A 19,575-nucleotide genomic window follows, 5' to 3' on the forward strand; every position below is an offset into this window, starting at 1 on the left:
TCAATGTCTTTGGGCCATCTAGAGAAGCATACTTTAGGAAAGATTAGTGCAGTTTTTGTGTGCTCTAAATTTTAATACATATATTGAGCACACCTTTAAATACCCTGATTTTACAGAATTTTAAACTTAGAATTAATAAAATAGGGAATTTCTACTTTTCGTTTTACTTGAAGCCTCTAATTTAGAACTATTCCAACACTCCTGTACCTATGGTGAAGGTGAGTCTTCCTAGTCTAGCACAGACTTATAGACAAAGACAAGTGAACAAAGTAAGGCTCTGAAAGAGCTGTAGTCGTGGAGTCAAAGGTTTTCTGTATGAGAGAGATCCCTGAGGCCTGAGAGAGTTGTGCATCAGTGTGAAAAAGTAAAGTTAATAACTTATGGATAAAATTCTGTTAGAATCATCTTTGCTGAAGATTTCTATTACTTTTTTTGTGGACTTTTAAATTCCTTTTAGGACTATTCCTAATTTTGTACTAAAAAGAAAATGAGGAAGCAGGAATTATTTTACTCAATAACTTGAAGTTAGATTTGCTGGTTGCTGCTATTTCTCTAAGACAGGAGAAACTTTTTCAAATAACATATGCTCCCCCTCCCCTTTCCCTTGGTGAGAATCATATGCTGTAATGGCCTTTAAATGAGTTAGGGTGAATAAAAGGTTTAGCTCTTTGTTCCCTGTAGGATTGCCAAGTCATATTTACTTTATGAAATAAATTGAATCATTGACAGTGTCACTTGACTTTAGTTTAATTGATATTAAATTATGATGGGGTATTTTAAAAGAAGATTGGTACAAACAACTTATACAAGTGAATAACTTGTAAGTTATTCAATTGCATCTTTTCTGATGGAAGCACAATGTTCTTTTCACATTTCTTTCTTTTTTAGCATTATAAGGAACAAAGCATCTCTGGAATGCTCATTTTAATTTTAAAGCCCAGGCTATTCTATGGAAAACATTTGGCGCATGGAGGAGCTGCATAATAGAAGAGGAATGTGCAGTGGGAAGAGACAAGAATTGTGGCACTTAAAATACATTCTGAAGGAACATTTTAGACAATGATGCTTTTTCTTCGTTTTAAACAAAGGTTTTAAACTAGGTGCTATAATCAGTCTTAATCTATATAAGTATCTTTTAACACTGGATATATAAATCAGACTGACAGTAGTGAGATATTTGCCTTTTGGAGTATGTGAAAGCCCGATGCAATAAATCAAGCTTATTATCATCCCTATATAATCTGTGACAAAGGAATGTGCCTCTTTGCCTGCTTGTAAAGCATATAGAATGTGCTTTGTCAACTGCCTTCCTCACGTTATCACGGGTGCCTCGAGAGCAAGATAAGGTTAGGCTGAGACAACAGCTTGGACAAGCAGCCCATAACTAATTTTCTGAAACCATGTGCATAAAATACTAGAAAGTAAACATAAAATACTAACCAATATTTGTGTCATGTTATGTATTTTACAAAACGCTTGGTGGTGATTAATAGTCAAGTGGGGTATGATTGTTCTTATTTGCCATGTGAGGGAACAAAGACTCTTTTTTGAGCATGTAGCTAAGAAATTTAAGTACCCATGGAGAAAAAAAGAGTATACACCTACTCTCACAAGTAAAGGAAGATGAAAGACGAGAGGCAATAGGCAATGTGGGACCATCTGCGTTTATAGATGAGTTTTACATATTCCCCTTCCTCTCCCTTGTTGTGTGGGGGTGCACTTTCTTCTACCCTCCAAATAATGCCATTTGGGTCGTTCTCTTGGGGAAACCAAGGCTTTTACCATAGGCACTCCATTTTGGGTTGTGAACCAGGAAATAAAGTAAATTAGAATAAAATAGTTCTATATAAAATGATAAAAAATAAAAATTCTGTAGGAAACAGGAAAAACCAGTTATCTATTGGGCAAGGGGGAGAGGAAAGAGGGGCAAACAAATTATTCTCATCTATATATTTGTCCTCATGGTTTATAAATTCAAGTTCCTAGTTAAAAGCTAGGGTTCAGATGTCCAAATAAGCAAACAATACACTGACATAATAAATGCTCTATACATAATAAAGAAACAATCTTTAGGGGCTTCAGAGCAGGAAAGGTTATATGTAATCTGTTGTCAGAGATTAGGCATATATATATATATAATCTTTGTCAAAGGATTACCTGTTGTCAAAGAAGGGCATGATTGTCATAGGAGCTAGCTTTCATGAAGTGTAGGTGCATCACTTTAAATAGGAGTTTCAGGTTATTTTAAATACTGGATAAAAGTTTTGTTTTTCCCCTCTCCTCTAAGAAAATGTTACTCAAATTTGTTATTGGGATGCAAGCTTTTAATTAAGAAAATTAATTTGGTATGAGGTTTTTGTTCCTAAATACAGGTACTTAATTTTTATCTCCAAACAATGCCCTTATTATGAGTTCTCATTTTAAACAAATTTTCAGAATTATTTGCTGTTTATTAATGTGGTTAGATAATTCAAAATATAGAGACAAAAGAGTTCCTTTCTTCAACTATCCCATTCATTGATCCATTTATATATTAAATTCTTATTGAACAACTACTTTGTGCATTGTTGTTGGTGCTGGAAAGCAAAGCAACATTTCTCGTTTTCACGTTTTAGTGTTGGAAGCATACAATAAACGTAAATAATATGTCAAGCTCTATAATCATTTTGAGGAAAAATACAGTAGGGTGAACGGAGAGAGTTGCAAAGGGTGGGAGGGAGTAGAGATAAAGGTGATGAGAAAGGACTTCTTCCATAGGGGATTTTGCTGGCTACAAAATGATAGGAATTATAGTTTATAATCTGATGTTTTTGAGATACATAATATTCTTTTCTCATTTTTGGCTTTTTAATCAAGGTTCTGTAATTTCTTCCACATGGAGTTTATGTAATTGAAACAACAGACACACAGATATGCATACCCTCAGTCTCCTAAAGCATTGTTTCAGAAGTAAAATATTCAAAGACCGAGCCTCTATATGGCCCTTCTTGTTTACCTGTTTTTAGTTGGGAATTCAGTGCTACCTGATGACATTGCTCTTGCTGCCTTGACTTTTGGAGATGTATCAACACTGCAAGGAATGAAGTCTCAGAAAAAGAACTTGACATATAAATGGATTCTGTGACCTGACAGAATCATGTTACTATGAAGTATTTTTTTTTTTCTGGGTTAAATCTCAGGACTGTGTTCTTAAAATTTGTCTGATAAGTGACTTGTATTTTTCCAATTTTAGGTTACTACACTTGTAAATTGTCCCCAGAATCCTTCCAATAGGAAAAAAGGATGCTCAAAAAGAGCCAGAGTCCTTCTAGCTTCTGTGGAGAAAGCAGCATGGAATTTATTAGACAAGGGAGAGAAGATTGCCCAGGAAGCCACAGTTTTAAAGGAAGAGCTTACTGCTACACTTGAGGAAGTTCGCAAAGAAAGTGAGTACTCTAGTCCTGGTCAGAAGCAGATTGCATATATGTAGGGTGTTAGCAAATTTGATTTGTGTGTCTCCTCTTTGTTGCCTTGGATTTATTAGTCTCAGGTGGAGCTCTGAGGCGCTCACTGTGGAAGGTAGAGTGGCTTCCTACAGCTCCAATGCTCAGAGACCCACGTCTGGTTCTTCCCTTTAGTTGTACAATCCCTCCAAGCAGTTTCTTACTCCTACAATACAATAGCTTACCTGTAACATCCATTTTTTTTGTCAGAAATTATGAGAAATGACTAATGAAGCTGAAGACAAACTTGACTATACGTATATAAATTATAACGTTCCTTGTAAACATTTGGAGATAGAAGTTTCAGATCTGACTGTTTCAGAAGTACATTTTTTCAGTTTTAATTTTCTGGAGGTTTAGATGTCCTTTCCATGAACTATGTATAACTTGTGTTCTTGCTTTGTAAACACTACATGATAAAAATGTGTATTTCACTTTTTCATGTCTTTAATGAAAAGATAATTTTTAAATGACCAAGTTTCATCTGCAGGCTATTTTTTAAATGTATTATTTTTATTTTCAAATGATTTCAAACTAACAGAACAGATGCAAAAATAATAAAAACCCATACAGAGAACTTCAACACACTTCCCATCTATGTACCAGTTCACCAGTTTTTAATGTTATGTCACATTTCTCATATCATTTTATTTATACATCTATCTAGACATCCCTCCATCTATCTATCTATTTATCTATTGATTAATCCACCCGCCTATCTTTTCTAAACATTTGAGGGTAGGTTGAATATGTCATTATCCTTGATTGCTTAATGCTTTCATGTATCTTTCCTAAGAACAACAAGAATATTTAACCTTCAGTACAAAGTTTTCATTCATATATTCCAATTTTTAGATGGCCTTAATAATGTCAGTTTGGGCATATTCTCCTCCATTATTAGATCTGGTTGAGTATCATGCATTGCCTTTAGTTTGTTATTGCCTCTTTAATCTTTTTTTTTTAATTGTGGAAACATATTACAACATGAACTTTCTCATTTCAAAGTGCCCAAGCAAACAAATCAGTGGAATTAATCTCATTAGCAAAATTATGCTACAGTCACCATCATCCATTATCAGAACTTTCCCATCACCCCAAACAGAAACCTTGAATCCATTTATTCTCTGTTCCTCCTCCAGTCCCTTCTTGCCCCAGGTAAACTGTGCTATACATTCTTTTTTTTTTTTTAAATATTTTTATTGAGATATCTTCATGCACCATACAGTCCATCCACAGTATACAATCAGTGGCTCACAATATCATCGCATAGTTGTGCATTTATCATTATGATCATTTGCATCACTCCAGAAAAAGAAATAAAAAGGAAAAAACCCATTCATCCCATTTTCCTTACCCTTCCTTCTCATTGACCACTAGTGTTTCAATCTACCCAATTTTTTATACTTATCCCCCCTCTTATTTATTTATTTATTTATTTTCCTTGTGTTTTTACTCATCTGTTCGTACCTTAGATAAAGGGAACATCAGATACAAGATAGATACAAGGTTTTCACAAGCACACGGTCACACTATAAAAGTTATATAGTTATGCAGTCATCTTCAAGAATCGTTACTTGAATCCAGTTTAACAGTTTCAGGTACGTCTCTGTAGCTACTCAGTACACCATAAACTAAAAAGGGATATCTATATAATGTATAAGAATAACCTCTAGAATAACAAGTCTCGTTATTCTGAAATCTCTTAGCCACTGAAACTTTCTTTTGTCTCATTTCTCTCTTTCCCTTTTTGGTCAAGAAGCCTTTCTCAATCCCATGATGCCAGGTTCCAGCTCATCCCTGGGAGTTATGTCCCATGTTGCCAGGGAGATTTGTACACATAGGAGTCATATCCCACATAGGGCAGAGGGCAGTGAGTTTACCAGCTGAGTTGGCTTAGCGATAGAGGCCACGTCTGAGTAACAAAAGAAATTATCTGGGGGTGACTCTTAAGCATAATTATAAGTAGCCTTAGCTTCTCCTTTGCAAGAATAAGTTTCAAGAGGTGAGCCCCAAGATCAAGGGCTCAGGCTGTTGAATTGGTTGTCTCCACTGCTTGTGAGAATTCCCCAGATGGAACTTATATAGAAAAATTGTCTAATACAATCATAATGTAATTTGTGTGGCCTTATTGTAGGATTGTTTACTTTACTGAAGTAAAGTACTGAATTCAAGATTAGCGCATTAACCTTGGCCCATACAAAATCCAAATAGATTTTTTTAAAAATGAAAATATTCTTTTATTTCATTGTTCAAAATCCCTTTTTTTTTTTTTTTGTAGTTGTTGAAGAATTATGGGACTGCCTTTCTGGATAAAGTTCAAACTCTTAAACCTCACCCAAAGCATTTCTTGACAGCTTTGGCCATTTTCTCTCATCTTATCTCTTGACACTGCCTCCTTCAACTTTCTTTCAGCTATGAAGAACTTGCAGTATCTTGTATTGGCCACGTTGTTTTATGCTGCCAGACCTCTGGCGATTTTCACTCATGTGGCAGAGCTTAGTTTAGCTCAAGGCTTCTTTTCCAAGAAGTTTCCTAACTCCTAGATCTTGTGATGCCTCTTTCTGTGCCCTCACAAACTCTTTGAATGTTTCTTTCATAGGACTTGTTACCTCATTCAGCAAACATGGATTTGCTTGTTGAGTGAATCTGGACTCTTAATTCCATGAGGATGGCAGGTAATAGGTTTTATTTGACACACACACAAAAATTGAAGCATCATGTTGTCACTTTATATTATATAATTTTATAATGATTTTATGTTTACTTTTAGGACCCATGACCTGTCATAATTGTGGTTCTTTGCTGAGTCTTTGGTAAAGAAAATGAACCTTTTCCTGATACTCTTTATCTCAGAAAATGTGACTTATTTGATGATATAGTTTTCATCTACAGCTTAGTTTCTGTGTGAGCAGTTGCTCATTCTTTAAAGGGAACGATAATTATCATGAGATAGTATGTGTATGTGTGTGTGTTTTAAGTAAGTCAACCTTTTTAGCACAAATTAAAAAGTGAATTATTTTAGAGGGAAATTCTTGTGGAGAAGTCTATTTGAATTCTAGGATTATGTAGTATTTCTTTCACTGTGTTCTGTTATGAAGTGTGAAATACACATATATGACATATGCTGTTTCCACAGCAAATACATTTGGTTTAAGGTCAACAAGTGCTTTACACTCTTATTTTTTTGGACAAACTGCCAAACTGAACTACTGTCACTTAAGTGTGGGAGGAAAGCAGTGAAACGGCACATGGTTCTGAAATTTGGGAATGGCCAAAGTTTATCCTGTGAATAACAGAGATAGTGACAGTTCTCCAAAACGGCTGTTCCCCAAAACTTGGAAGGAATTTTATCTCAGTGGTAGGCTTTAAGTATCAGGAGAATGGATTCTGATCCAGGCTACTCCTCTGTCCAGTGGCATGATGTGAGGGACTATGAAGAGCAACCAAATAAGTTCGAGTGTTTTAAAAGTGTAAAAATATTGGGAATAGGTGATATTTTAATTTATATATCAGTTTTATTTTCAAGAATAATTTTGGTCCCCAAGTTGAATTCTTGATATTCTCACAAGCAGTGTGGACAACCAAAGCTATAGGCAGAGCCCCCAGTCTTGGGGTTTGTTCATATGAAACATAACCCCGCAAAGGATAGGTCAAGTCTACTTAAAATTTAGGCCTAAGATTCACCCCCAGAGAGCCTCTTTTGTTGCTCAGATGTGGCCCCTCTCTCCAGCCAACAAATGAGCAGTCTCACCACCCTCCCCCTCTCTACGTGGGACGTGACTCCCAGGGGTGTGGACCTTCCTGGCAACGTGGGACAGAGATCTTGGAATGAATGGAGACTCAGCATCAAGGGATTGAGAAAAACCCTAGAATGAGCTGAGACTCAGCATCAAGGGATTGAGAAAACCTTCTTGACCAAAAGCGGAAGGAGTGAAATGAGACGAAGTGTCAATGGCTGAGAGATTCCAAACAGAGTCGAGAGGTTATCCTGGAGGTTATTCTTATGCATCAAGTAGATATCATCTTGTTATTCAAGATGTAATGGAGAGGCTGGAGGGAACTGCCTGAAAATGTAGAGCTGTGTTCCAGTAGCCATGTTTCTTGAGGATGATTGAAAAATGATACAGCTGTCACAGTGTGACTGTGTGATTGTGAAAACCTTGTGTCTGATGCTTCTTTTATCTACCTTGTCAACAAAGGAGTTGAACATATGGAATAAAAATAAATAATAGGGGTAACAAATGCTACAATAAATTCAGTTTAAATGCTAGTGATCAATGAAAGCAATGGGTAAGGGGTATGGTAGGCATAATCTTTTTTTTTTTTTTCCTGTGTTCGTTTTATTTCTTTCTCTGTTGTCTTTTTGTTTCTTTTTCTGAGTTGATACAAATGTTCTAAGAAATGATGAATATGCAACTAAGTGATGATATTGTGAATTATTGATTATGTATGCTGTTTTACTTTGTTTCTTTACTTTTTAATTAATAAATTTAAAAAAAGAATAATTTTGGAACTTATATAGAAAAATTGTCTAATACAATCATAATGTAATTTGTGTGGCCTTATTGTAGGATTGTTTTATTTATAGTGTCTTTATTTATAGACTTGAAGTAATAAATAATGTGAATGTTTTTGCTACCTAAAAACTTATCTGTGGAAGGTGGCATGGATAGTATAAGAGGTGGATGGTGAAGGGAAAGATGATATGTGGGTAAATTGTAGAAATCCAGCAAAGAGTGAGATACAGTGTGATTACTTGTAGTCACTCATGATTTTATTGCCTACCCCTATGCTGACCTGTATGCTATGGCAAAGTATTGCATCTGGCTTTATTTTAACTGTTTTAGAATATTTATGTAGCAATTACCTGAAAATTAGCCAAGAACGGTTTATAATATTTGGATTACAGTTTTACCTCTAGCACACACATTACTTTAGGATTACCTTTGCTTCCCAACAATCTATAGAAATTGCTTTTAAGGCATACAACTGTTTTTTAATGGATTATTGAATAATAACATATATGTACAGAAAAGGTCATACGTTATTCATTATTTACTCAGTACATTTCCAAGTGAACACACTAGTGTAACCTCCACCCAGATCAAGAAATAAAACACTCTTAGAACCCCAGAAGCATCCCCTCCCTATTTGCTCTACTAATTACAACTATCTCATCTTAAAGGTAACCATTGTCTTGACTTCTAACACCAGAGATCAGCTTTGCTTCTTTTTGAACTTTAAATGGGATCTTACAGTATGTTATTTATTATTTTTTATTTGTTGTTACAGTATGTTATTTATTTTTATTTTTATTTTTTTTACATGAGCAGGCATGGGAAAACGAGCCCAGGTCTCTGGCATGGCAGGCAAGAACTCTGCCAGTGAGCCACTGTGGCCTGCCCAGTAAGTTATTTTTTGAGTCTGTCTTCTTTTTGCTCAATCTTGTGTTTGTGGGATCTCACTATATATTAATTCATGCCTTTTCCTTGATGAATAGCATTCTGTTGTATTAATACACCCTAATTTATCCATTTTGCTGTTGATGGACTGTTTTAGTTTGTAAAAGCTGTGGGGATGCAATATGCCTCAAACAGAATGGCTTTTAGGAAAGGGAAATTTATTGAATTGCAAGTTTATAGTTCTAAGGCTGTGAAAATGGCCAAACTAAGGCATCCAGGAAAAGATACCTTGATTTGAGAAAGGCCAATGGGTCCAGAACATGTCTGTCAGCTGGAAAGGCACATGGCAACATCTGCTAGCTTTCTCTTCTCATTTCATCAGGCTTCCCCTGGGGCATTTTCCTTATGCATCTCCAAAGATCTCTCTGGCTGTGTGGGCTCTGTTGGTTCTAAGACTTTTTCCAAAATTATTCCCTCATAAAGGATTCCAGTAAGCAATTCCATCTTGAATGGGTGGAGACACATCTGCATGGACACCATCTAATCAAAAGTTGCCATGCACAATTGGGTGGGTCACATCTCCATGGAAGCAATAAAAAAGATCCCATCCAGCAATATTTAATGAGGATTAAAGAACCTGGCTTTTCTGAGGTTCAAATTGCTACATGGACATTTGAGTTTTTCACATTCATGAATACTGCTGCTATAAACATTCTTGTCCATTACTTCTGGTGTAGGCTTCAAACTTGGTTGTTCCTAAAGTGGGCCCCACAACTGAAATCTCTCTGCATAGTTTTTTCGGTCTTATAAGCATTGCTTTCCACTGGGTTCTTTGGTATCTCTGTAATGCATGAAGGGTCAGCCAATGATTTTGGAGAAGCTTATGTGTAGTTTCAGTGCTCCCCCAGTGGGGTTTCCTTTTTTGTAAGATTTAACTCTCGATTTCCTTCTCTAATAGCCCTAATCTCTGTATTTTTATATGTCATGTCAGTGGGATTGTGGCTTTCTACTTGAGTTCTGACTCTCAACCTTTGATGTCACACTGGGGAGTGTCCTCAGAAAATGCCATATAAATGTATCCTCAGTCAGTATGGTTTGTATTCTTTCAAGGGTCAAGTTCTCTCTAGTTTCTTCCTATGTGTCACTTTCAAGTGCCTTCAAATAATTGTTTAATATATTTTTCTGTTATTTGTGAAAGGATTCATCAGATATATTCTATTCCATCGTTCCTAGTACTGAAACTTACCTCTTTCATTTTGGAAGGATTTTTCTTCTGGTTATAGAATTTTAACTTGAATGTTAGTTTCTTTCAGTATTCTGAAGTTGTTCTTTTGCCTTTTGTATTTCATAATTTCTACTGAGACATCACTTATCTGTCTTATTGCTAATCCTTTGAAATTTTTCCTCTGAACTGTTGTAATATTTTCTCTTTTTCATTTGATAATAGCAGCTTAACTTTGTAGTGCCTTGGTGTGGTTTTCTTGGTATTTAATCTGCTAAGTATATCCTGCTTAAATCAATGATTTGTTGTCTTTTATCTATTTTGAAAAATTCCTAACCTTTTTCTCTTTGAACATCTCTTTGCCCATTCTTTTACTCTTCTTTTTGGCTTAAGATGATTACTTATGATTATATGGTTAAGGATGTGTTCATTTGCAAGCTGCTGGAATGTAATGTACCAGAACTGGAATAGCTTTTAAAAAGAGGAGTTTAATAAGTTACAAGTTTATAGTTCTAAGCCTATAAAATGTCCAAAGTAAGGCATCCAGGGAATGATACTTCAATTCAAGGAAGGCAGATGGGTTAGGAACATTCTGTCAGCTGGAAAGTAACATGACTGGCATCTGCTGGTCCCTTATTCCTGGGACCTGTTCCTTTCGATCTCTGCTCTTGTGGGGGTACCTCATTTTGCTTCTCTGGGTATGGCTTTCATCTCTTGTCTTCCCTTGACTCTCTGCAGGTTCTAGCCTGCTTAACATCTCATGCTGATCTTTGTTGGACTCCAAGCATCTCCAAACATTCATGTCTCTGTTCTTTGAAGCAACTGTTCTTCAAACATCTCCATCTGCTCTCTCTGTTGGCTCTGAGGCTCTCCAAAATGTTTCCTCTTTTTTTTTTCTTATTGATTAACGGAAAAAAAGAAATTAACCCAACATTCAGAAATCATACCATTCTACATATGCAATCAGTAATTCTTAACATCATCACATAGATGCATGATCATCGTTTCTTAGTACATTTGCATCGGTTTAGAAGAACTAGCAACACAACAGAAAAAGATATAGAATGTTAATATAGAGAAAAAAAATAAAAGTAATAATAATAGTAAAAACAAACAAACAAAAACAAACAAAAAAACCTATAGCTCAGATGCAGCTTCATTCAGTGTTTTAACATGATTACTTTACAATTAGGTATTATTGTGCTGTCCATTCTTGAGTTTTTGTATCTAGTCCTGTTGCACAGTCTGTATCCCTTCAGCTCCAATTACCCATTATCTTACCCTGTTTCTAACTCCTGCTGGTCTCTGTTACCAATGACATATTCCAAGTTTATTCTCAAATGTCGATTCACATCAGTGGGACCATACAGTATTTGTCCTTTAGTTTTTGACTAGACTCACTCAGCATAATGTTCTCTAGGTCCATCCATGTTATTACATGCTTCATAAGCTTATCCTGGCTTAAAGCTGCATAATATTCCATCGTATGTATATACCACAGTTTGTTTAGCCCCTCTTCTGTTGATGGAGATTTCGGCTATTTCCATCTCTTTGCAATTGTAAATAACGCTGCTATAAACATTGGTGTGCAAATGTCCGTTTGTGTCTTTGCCCTTAAGTCCTTTGAGTAGATACCCAGCAATGGTATTGCTGGGTCGTATGGCAATTCTATATTCAGCTTTTTGAGGAACCGCCAAACTGCCTTCCACAGTGGTTGCACCATTTGACATTCCCACCAACAGTGGATAAGTGTGCCTCTTTCTCCGCATCCTCTCCAGCACTTGTCATTTTCTGTTTTGTTGATAATGGCCATTCTGGTGGGTGTGAGATGATATCTCATTGTGGTTTTGATTTGCATTTCTCTAATGGCCAGGGACATTGAGCATCTCTTCATGTGCCTTTTGGCCATTTGTATTTCCTCTTCTGGTAGGTGTCTGTTCAAGTCTTTTTCCCATTTTGTAATTGGGTTGGCTGTCTTTTTGTTGTTGAGTTGAACAATCTCTATATTCTGGATACTAGACCTTTATCTGATATGTCATTTCCAAATATTATCTCCCATTGTGTAGGCTGTCTTTCTACTTTCTTGATGAAGTTCTTTGATGCACAAAAGTGTTTAATTTTGAGGAGCTCCCATTTATTTATTTCCTTCTTCAGTGCTCTTGCTTTAGGTTTAAGGTCCATAAAACCGCCTCCAATTGTAAGTTTCATAAGATATCTCCCTACATTTTCCTCTAACTGTTTTATGGTCTTAGACCTAATGTTTAGATCTTTGATCCATTTTGAGTTAATTTTTGTATAAGGTGTGAGATATGGGTCTTCTTTCATTCTTTTGCATATGGATATCCAGTTCTCTAGGCACCATTTATTGAAGAGACTGTTCTGTCCCAGGTGAGTTGGCTTGACTGCCTTATCAAAGATCAAATGTCCATAGATGAGAGGGTCTATATCTGAACACTCTATTCAATTCCATTGGTCGATATATCTATCTTTATGCCAATACCATGCTGTTTTGACCACTGTGGCTTCATAATATGCCTTAAAGTCAGGCAGCGCGAGACCTCCAGCTTCGTTTTTTTTCCTCAAGATGTTTTTAGCAATTCGGGGCACCCTGCCCTTCCAGATAAATTTGCTTATTGATTTTTCTATTTCTGAAAAATAAGTTGTTTGGATTTTGATTGGTATTGCATTGAATCTGTAGATCAATTTAGGTAGGATTGACATCTTAACTATATTGAGTCTTCCAATCCATGAACACGGTATGCCCTTCCATCTGTTTAGGTCTTCTGTGATTTCTTTTAGCATTTTTTTTTTAGTTTTCTTTATATAGGTTTTTTGTCTCTTTAGTTAAATTTATTCCTAGGTATTTTATTCTTTTAGTTGCAGTTGTAAATGGGATTCATTTCTTGATTCCCCCTCAGCTTGTTCATTACTAGTGTATAGAAATGCTACAGATTTTTAATGTTGATCTTGTAACCTGCTACTTTGCTGTACTCATTTATTAGCTCTAGTAGTTTTGTTGTGGATTTTTCCGGGTTTTCGACGTATAGTATCATATCGTCTGCAAACAGTGATAGTTTTACTTCTTCCTTTCCAATTTTGATGCCTTGTATTTCTTTTTCTTGTCTAATTGCTCTGGCTAGAACCTCCAACACAATGTTGAATAATAGTGGTGATAGTGGACATCCTTGTCTTGTTCCTGATCTTAGGGGGAAAGTTTTCAATTTTTCCCCATTGAGGATGATATTAGCTGTGGGTTTTTCATAGATTCCCTCTATCATTTTAAGGAAGTTCCCTTGTATTCCTATCTTTTGAAGTGTTTTCAACAGGAAAGGATGTTGAATCTTGTCAAATGCCTTCTCTGCATCAATTGAGATGATCATGTGATTTTTCTGCTTTGATTTGTTGATGTGGTGTATTACATTAATTGATTTTCTTATGTTGAACCATCCTTGCATACCTGGGATGAATCCTACTTGGTCATGATGTATAATTCTTTTAATGTGTTGTTGGATACGATTTGCTAGAATTTTATTGAGGATTTTTGCATCTATATTCATTAGAGAGATTGGTCTGTAGTTTTCTTTTTTTGTAATATCTTTGCCTGGTTTTGGTATGAGGGTGATGTTGGCTTCATAGAATGAATTAGGTAGGTTTCCCTCCACTTTGATTTTTTTGAAGAGTTTGAGGAGAGTTGGTACTAATTCTTTCTGGAATGTTTGATAGAATTCACATGTGAAGCCGTCTGGTCCTGGACTTTTCTTTTTAGGGAGCTTTTGAATGACTAATTCAATCTCTTTACTTGTAATTGGTTTGTTGAGGTCATCTATTTCTTCTTGAGTCAAAGTTGGTTGTTCATGTCTTTCCAGGAACCTGTCCATTTCATCTACATTGTTGTATTTATTAGCGTAAAGTTGTTCATAGTATCCTGTTATTACCTCCTTTTTCTGTGAGGTCAGTAGTTATGTCTCCTCTTCCATTTCTGATCTTATTTATTTGTATCCTCTCTCTTCTTCTTTTTGTCAGTCTTGCTAAGGGCCCATCAATCTTACTGATTTTCTCATAGAACCAACTTCTGGTCTTATTGATTTTCTCTATTGTTTTCATGTTTTCAGTTTCATTTATTTGTGCTCTAATCTTTGTTATTTCTTTCTTTTTGCTTGCTTTGGGATTAGTTTGCTGTTCTTTCTCCAGTTCTTCCAAGTGGACAGTTAATTCCTGCATTTTTGTCTTTTCTTCTTTTCTGATATAGGCATTTAGGGCAATAAATATCCCTCTTAGCACTGCCTTTGCTGCGTCCCATAAGTTTTGATATGTTGTGTTTTCATTTTCATTCACCAGGGGTATTTACTAATTTCTCTTGCAATTTCTTCTTTGACCCACTCGTTGTTTAAGAGTGTGTTGTTGAGCCTCCACGTATTTGTGAATTTTCTGGCACTCCGCCTATTATTGATTTCCAACTTCATTCCTTTATGATCCGAGAAAGTGTTGTGTATGATTTCAATCTTTTTAAATTTGTTAAGACTTGCTTTGTGACCCAGCATATGGTCTATCTTTGAGAATGATCCATGAGCACTTGAGAAAAAGGTGTATCCTGCTGTTGTGGGATGTAATGTCCTATAAATGTCTGTTAAGTCTAGCTCATTTATAGTAATATTCAGATTCTGTATTTCTTTATTGAAACTCTGTCTAGATGTTCTGTCCATTGATGAGAGTGGTGAATTGAAGTCTCCAACTATTATGGTATTTGTGTCTATTTCTCTTGTCTGTGTTTGCAGTGTATTCCTCACATATTTTGGGGCATTCTGGTTCGGTGCATAAATATTTATGATTGTTATGTCTTCTTGTTTAACTGTTCCTTTTATTAGTAGATAGTGTCCTTCTTTGTCTCTTTTAACTGTTTTACATTTGAAGTCTAATTTGTTGGATATTAGTATAGCCACTCCTGCTCTTTTCTGGTTGTTATTTGCATGAAATATCTTTTCCAAACCTTTCACTTTCAACTTATGTTTATCTTTGGGTCTAAGATGTGTTTCCTGTAGACAGCATATAGAAGGATCCTGTTTTTTAATCCATTCTGCCAGTCTATGTCTTTTGATTGGGGAATTCAGTCCATTAACATTTAGTGTTATCACTGTTTGGATAATATTTTCCTCTACCATTTTGCCTTTTGTATTATATATATCATATCTGACTTTCCTTCTTCTACACTCTTCTCCATACCTCTCTCTTCTGTCTTTTTGTATCTGACTCTAGTGCTCCCTTTAGTATTTCTTGCAGAGCTGGTCTCTTGGTCACAAATTCTCTCAATGACTTTTTGTGTGAGAATGTTTTAATTTCTCCGTCATTTTTGAAGGACAATTTTGCTGGATATAGGAGTCTTGGTTGGCAGTTTTTCTCTTTTAGTAATTTAAATATATCATCCCACTGTCTTCTAGCTTCCATGATTTCTGCTGAGAAATCTACACATATTCTTATTGGGTTTCCCTTGTATGTGATGGATTGTTTTTCTCTTGCTGCTTTCAAGATCCTCTCTTTCTCTTTGACCTCTGACATTCTAACTAGTAAGTGTCTTGGAGAACACCTATTTGGGTCTAATCTCTTTGGGGTGCGCTGCACTTCTTGGATCTGTAATTTTAGGTCTTTCATAAGAGTTTGGAAATTTTCAGTGATAATTTCTTCCATTAGTTTTTCTCCTCCTTTTCCCTTCTCTTCTCCTTCTGGGACACCCACAACACGTATATTTGTGCGGTTCATACTGTCCTTGAGTTCCCTGATCCCCTGTTCAAATTTTTCCATTCTTTTCCTGATAGTTTCTGTTTCTTTTTGGAATTCAGATGTTCCATCCTCGAAATCACTAATTCTATCTTCTGTCTCTTTAAATCTATCATTGTAGGTATCCATTGTTTTTTCCATCTTTTCTACTTTATCCTTCACTTCCATAAGTTCTGTGATTTGTTTTTTCAGTTTTTCTATTTCTTCTTTTTGTTCAGCCCATGTCTTCTTCATGTCCTCCCTCAGTTTATCGATTTGGTTTTTGAAGAGTTTTTCCATTTCTGTTCGTATATTCAGCATTAGTTGTCTCAGCTCCTGTATCTCATTTGAACTATTGGTTTGTTCCTTTGACTGGGCCATATTTTCAATTTTCTGAGTGTGATCCGTTATCTTCTGCTGGCGTCTGGGCATTTATCAGATTTCCCTGGGTGTTGGACCCAACAGGTTGAAAGATTTTTCTGTGAAATCTCTGGGTTCTGTTTTTCTTATCCTGCCCAGTAGGTGGCACTCGTGGCACACGTTTGTCTGCGGGTCCACCATTGAAAGTTGCTGTGGGTCCTTTAACTTTGGAAAACTCTCGCCATGGGGGAGGTTCTCCAGCCGAAGCGGCTTGGAAGAGTGCCAGCTGGCCCGGGGGTCCAAACGCAGGAAGGGTCACAGGCTGCCGCAGCCTGGGAGAGCACCCAACTGAATTTCCTAGTCGGCCCGGGGCGCCAAGCGTGGCAGAAGGGCGCCAGCCGCCATAGCCCGGGAGAGTGCACTGTTCCCAGCCGGACAGGGGAGTCACGTATTTGGAAGGGACCCCCCCAGGTCACCATTCTCCGCGGCTTTGGGATTTCCGACCCAACTCTCTCAGTTGGTCCGGGGGGTCTCGCGTAGTGGGGGCGCCAGCCACCGCGGCCGAAGGGGACCGCCTGCCCAATTCTGCCAGCTGGCCTGGGAAGGAGGATGAAGGGACTCCGGCTGCTTGTCGTTCTGCCCGGGAAATCCTGCGCCCCTCAGCGATCTCACCGGAGCTGGTATTCCCAGACAGTCAGCCGTTCCAGGATGGGGTACGCCGTCCCTTTGATCTCTGTCGTGGCTCCGGGAGCTGCTCTGTATCGTCTCCACTCCCCCAGTAGCTGTTATGGAGTAGGAAAGGTGAGGGTGACAAGGCTGTCGAGGGTGACAAGGCTGTCGAGGCCGGTGGCGGAGAAGCCGGTGAAGGCGGAAGAGGACACGGTGGTGGTTGGCGAGCCGCCGGAGGAGAAGGATAAAGGGAAGGATAAGATGGCGGATGGAGCGCCGCCGGAGCAGAAGGGGAAAGAGATGGGCAAGATGGTGGCGGGAGCGATGCCGGTGGAGAAAGAGGAAGAGGAGGGCTAGATGGCGGCGGGAGCACCGGCGGAGAAAGAGGAAGAGGAGGGCTAGATGGTGGCGGGAGCGCCGGCGGAGAAGGGGAAAGAGGAGGGCTAGATGGCGGCAGGAGCGCTGACGGAGAAAGAGGAAGAGGAGGGCTAGATGGCGGCGGTAGCGCCGGCAGAGAAAGAGAAAGAGGAGCCATGTTTCTTCTTTTAAAGGATTCCAGTAAACTAATAAGACTCATTTGGAATGGATGGAGTCTATCTCCATCTAATCAGAAGGTCGTACTCACAATTAGGTATGTCACATTCACTGTGGAGATAACCTAATTAAAAGATTCGAATATACATCATTGAATCAGGATGAAAAGAAATGGCTGCCTCCGCAAGATTGGATCAGGATTAAAACAGTCTTTTTGAGTATATAATCCTTTCAAACTGGCACGAAGTGTTAAACTCTCACTACCATCTGTCCTATGCTCTTTTTTTTGTATTTTACACTCACTTTTCTCTCCATGCTTCAGTTTTATTTGCTACTAACTTGCATAATGTTTTATTCTCTTTTCAGCTGAGTTGATTTGCCATTGAACTCCATTTATTGTATTCTTAATTTAATTATTATTATTTTTTTGGTTCAAGAATTTATGTTTGACTTTTACAGATTTTAATTCCTGGCAAAATTTTTATTTTTCAATACATTTTCCTGAATGTCTCAGTTACAGTTATTTTAAATTACACGTCTGATAAGTTCATTATCTGGCTTTTCTGCAAGTTTGTTTCTGTTGTTGTTTTCTTTTGGTTTTAAAAGTTTTTGCTCTTGTCTCCTGATATGATGGATAACTTTCGATTGAATATTGAGCATTATGTATGAAAAACTGTATAAATAATTTTTAAAGACTAGTCTATTTTTGACTAACCCTTATTCTTGACAGAATACTTCAGAGGTCCTAATTGACAGCCTGGTTATTTTCTAGGATACTTCCTTCTAGGCCAGCCCAGAGCTCCAATTTTGTCTTCTCAACTTCTTTAAGAAATGTCTAAAGCTCTTTGTCCAGATTCTCATTCCCTCAGCTGCCACATTCCCTTGGCTTCTGTTTTTCAGTCTCTTATAATCATAATATATTCAGTTTCTCATAGTCATATACAAACAGTTCAACTTCAAATGAATTTATGATCTAAATACCAAAAACAAAAATTCCAAACTCAGTAAAATTAAGGGCAAATAGATTTTAGATTTTGGGGTTGAGCAGGATTTGTTCAACACAAAGTAAACAACAATGAAGAAGAGGTTCATACATTTTACTATTTAAAAATTAATTTTCTTAAACCAGAAGAATTCTTAAAGAAAATGAAAAGATTAGGTATAAATTAGGAGAAAATATTGGCATAAGCAAAATTGAAGACTAGTAACAAGAATGTATACAGAGCTCTCAAGTGAATAAGAAAAGCAAAGCAAGCCAAAAGAAAATGGACATGAAAAGAATTTTATGGAAGAGGAAATGCATATGGCCATTAAATAAAGAGATATTTGCCCTCATTAGGGATCAAGTATATGCAAATGATATTTATGGAATTCAGTTGGTAAAAATTAAAAGTCTGACGATTGCAGGTATTAAAGGGACTTTGAAGCAACAGCACTTTTTGTACATTGCTTGTATGAGTTAAATTGTCTGATTACTTTGAAAAACAGTTTTCGTACGATACTTATGTAAAATGTCAAAGTTCCATACATGTATGGGTATGTTTCTGGTGCTGTTGGTGTGTAGAAATGCAGTCAACTTTTTAGACTGGTACTTACTGTGGAATTATCTTTGAAATGCAATATTTGGATGGTTTTTTTAAAAGAAGGAAATATTTGAACATGCAAACACATGGCCTGACTCTTCAGGATACCTTAGAATGGTAAGGCCATGGTACTTAACTTTGCTGATATGAGAAGCAAATTTTGCACAAGTGTTGTGTTTCTGAATATGGCAGTTGCAAGGTGAATTGTAATAGAAAATTACTTTCCTTGGTATTCATAAAACTTGAGAATATATGCTGTTCTCAGTTCTCTACTTTTGGAGATGCTAGTTTTTCCTAATGTATAGCAAAAAAGTATATCTGTTGGTGGCTGAGAGCTCCACTTAGGTTTTTTTTGTTTATATCATGAGTTAACATTTGTGTAGGAATGAATGACTAAACAAAATATTTAGTTTTGCTGTTGGGGGGTAGAAATAAATAATGATCTGGAAATCACTAGAAACTTAGTGAAAAACCTGTCTGCACAATTTAAAGATATAGGAAAACCTTGGTTGAAATGTACTTTAAATATGACTTAGTAGTATAATGAGACTCCTACAGAGAATGAGGCTCTG

General features: G+C 36.9%; 1 protein-coding gene across 11 annotated transcripts in view; it reads left to right on the forward strand.

The window, feature by feature from the left end:
• Positions 1–19,575, forward strand: part of CTNNA3 (catenin alpha 3) — a 1,849,311-nt gene that overhangs the window by 82,319 nt on the left and 1,747,417 nt on the right. For all 11 annotated transcript variants that reach the window (XM_077125140.1, XM_077125142.1, XM_077125146.1 and 8 more), the window contains exon 3: positions 3,233–3,425. In XM_077125140.1, the coding sequence (XP_076981255.1) occupies positions 3,233–3,425 (193 nt within the window). The remainder of the gene's footprint in view (positions 1–3,232; positions 3,426–19,575) is intronic.

This window comes from Tamandua tetradactyla, chromosome 13 (assembly GCF_023851605.1).
Source record: "Tamandua tetradactyla isolate mTamTet1 chromosome 13, mTamTet1.pri, whole genome shotgun sequence".
Taxonomy (NCBI): domain Eukaryota; kingdom Metazoa; phylum Chordata; class Mammalia; order Pilosa; family Myrmecophagidae; genus Tamandua; species Tamandua tetradactyla.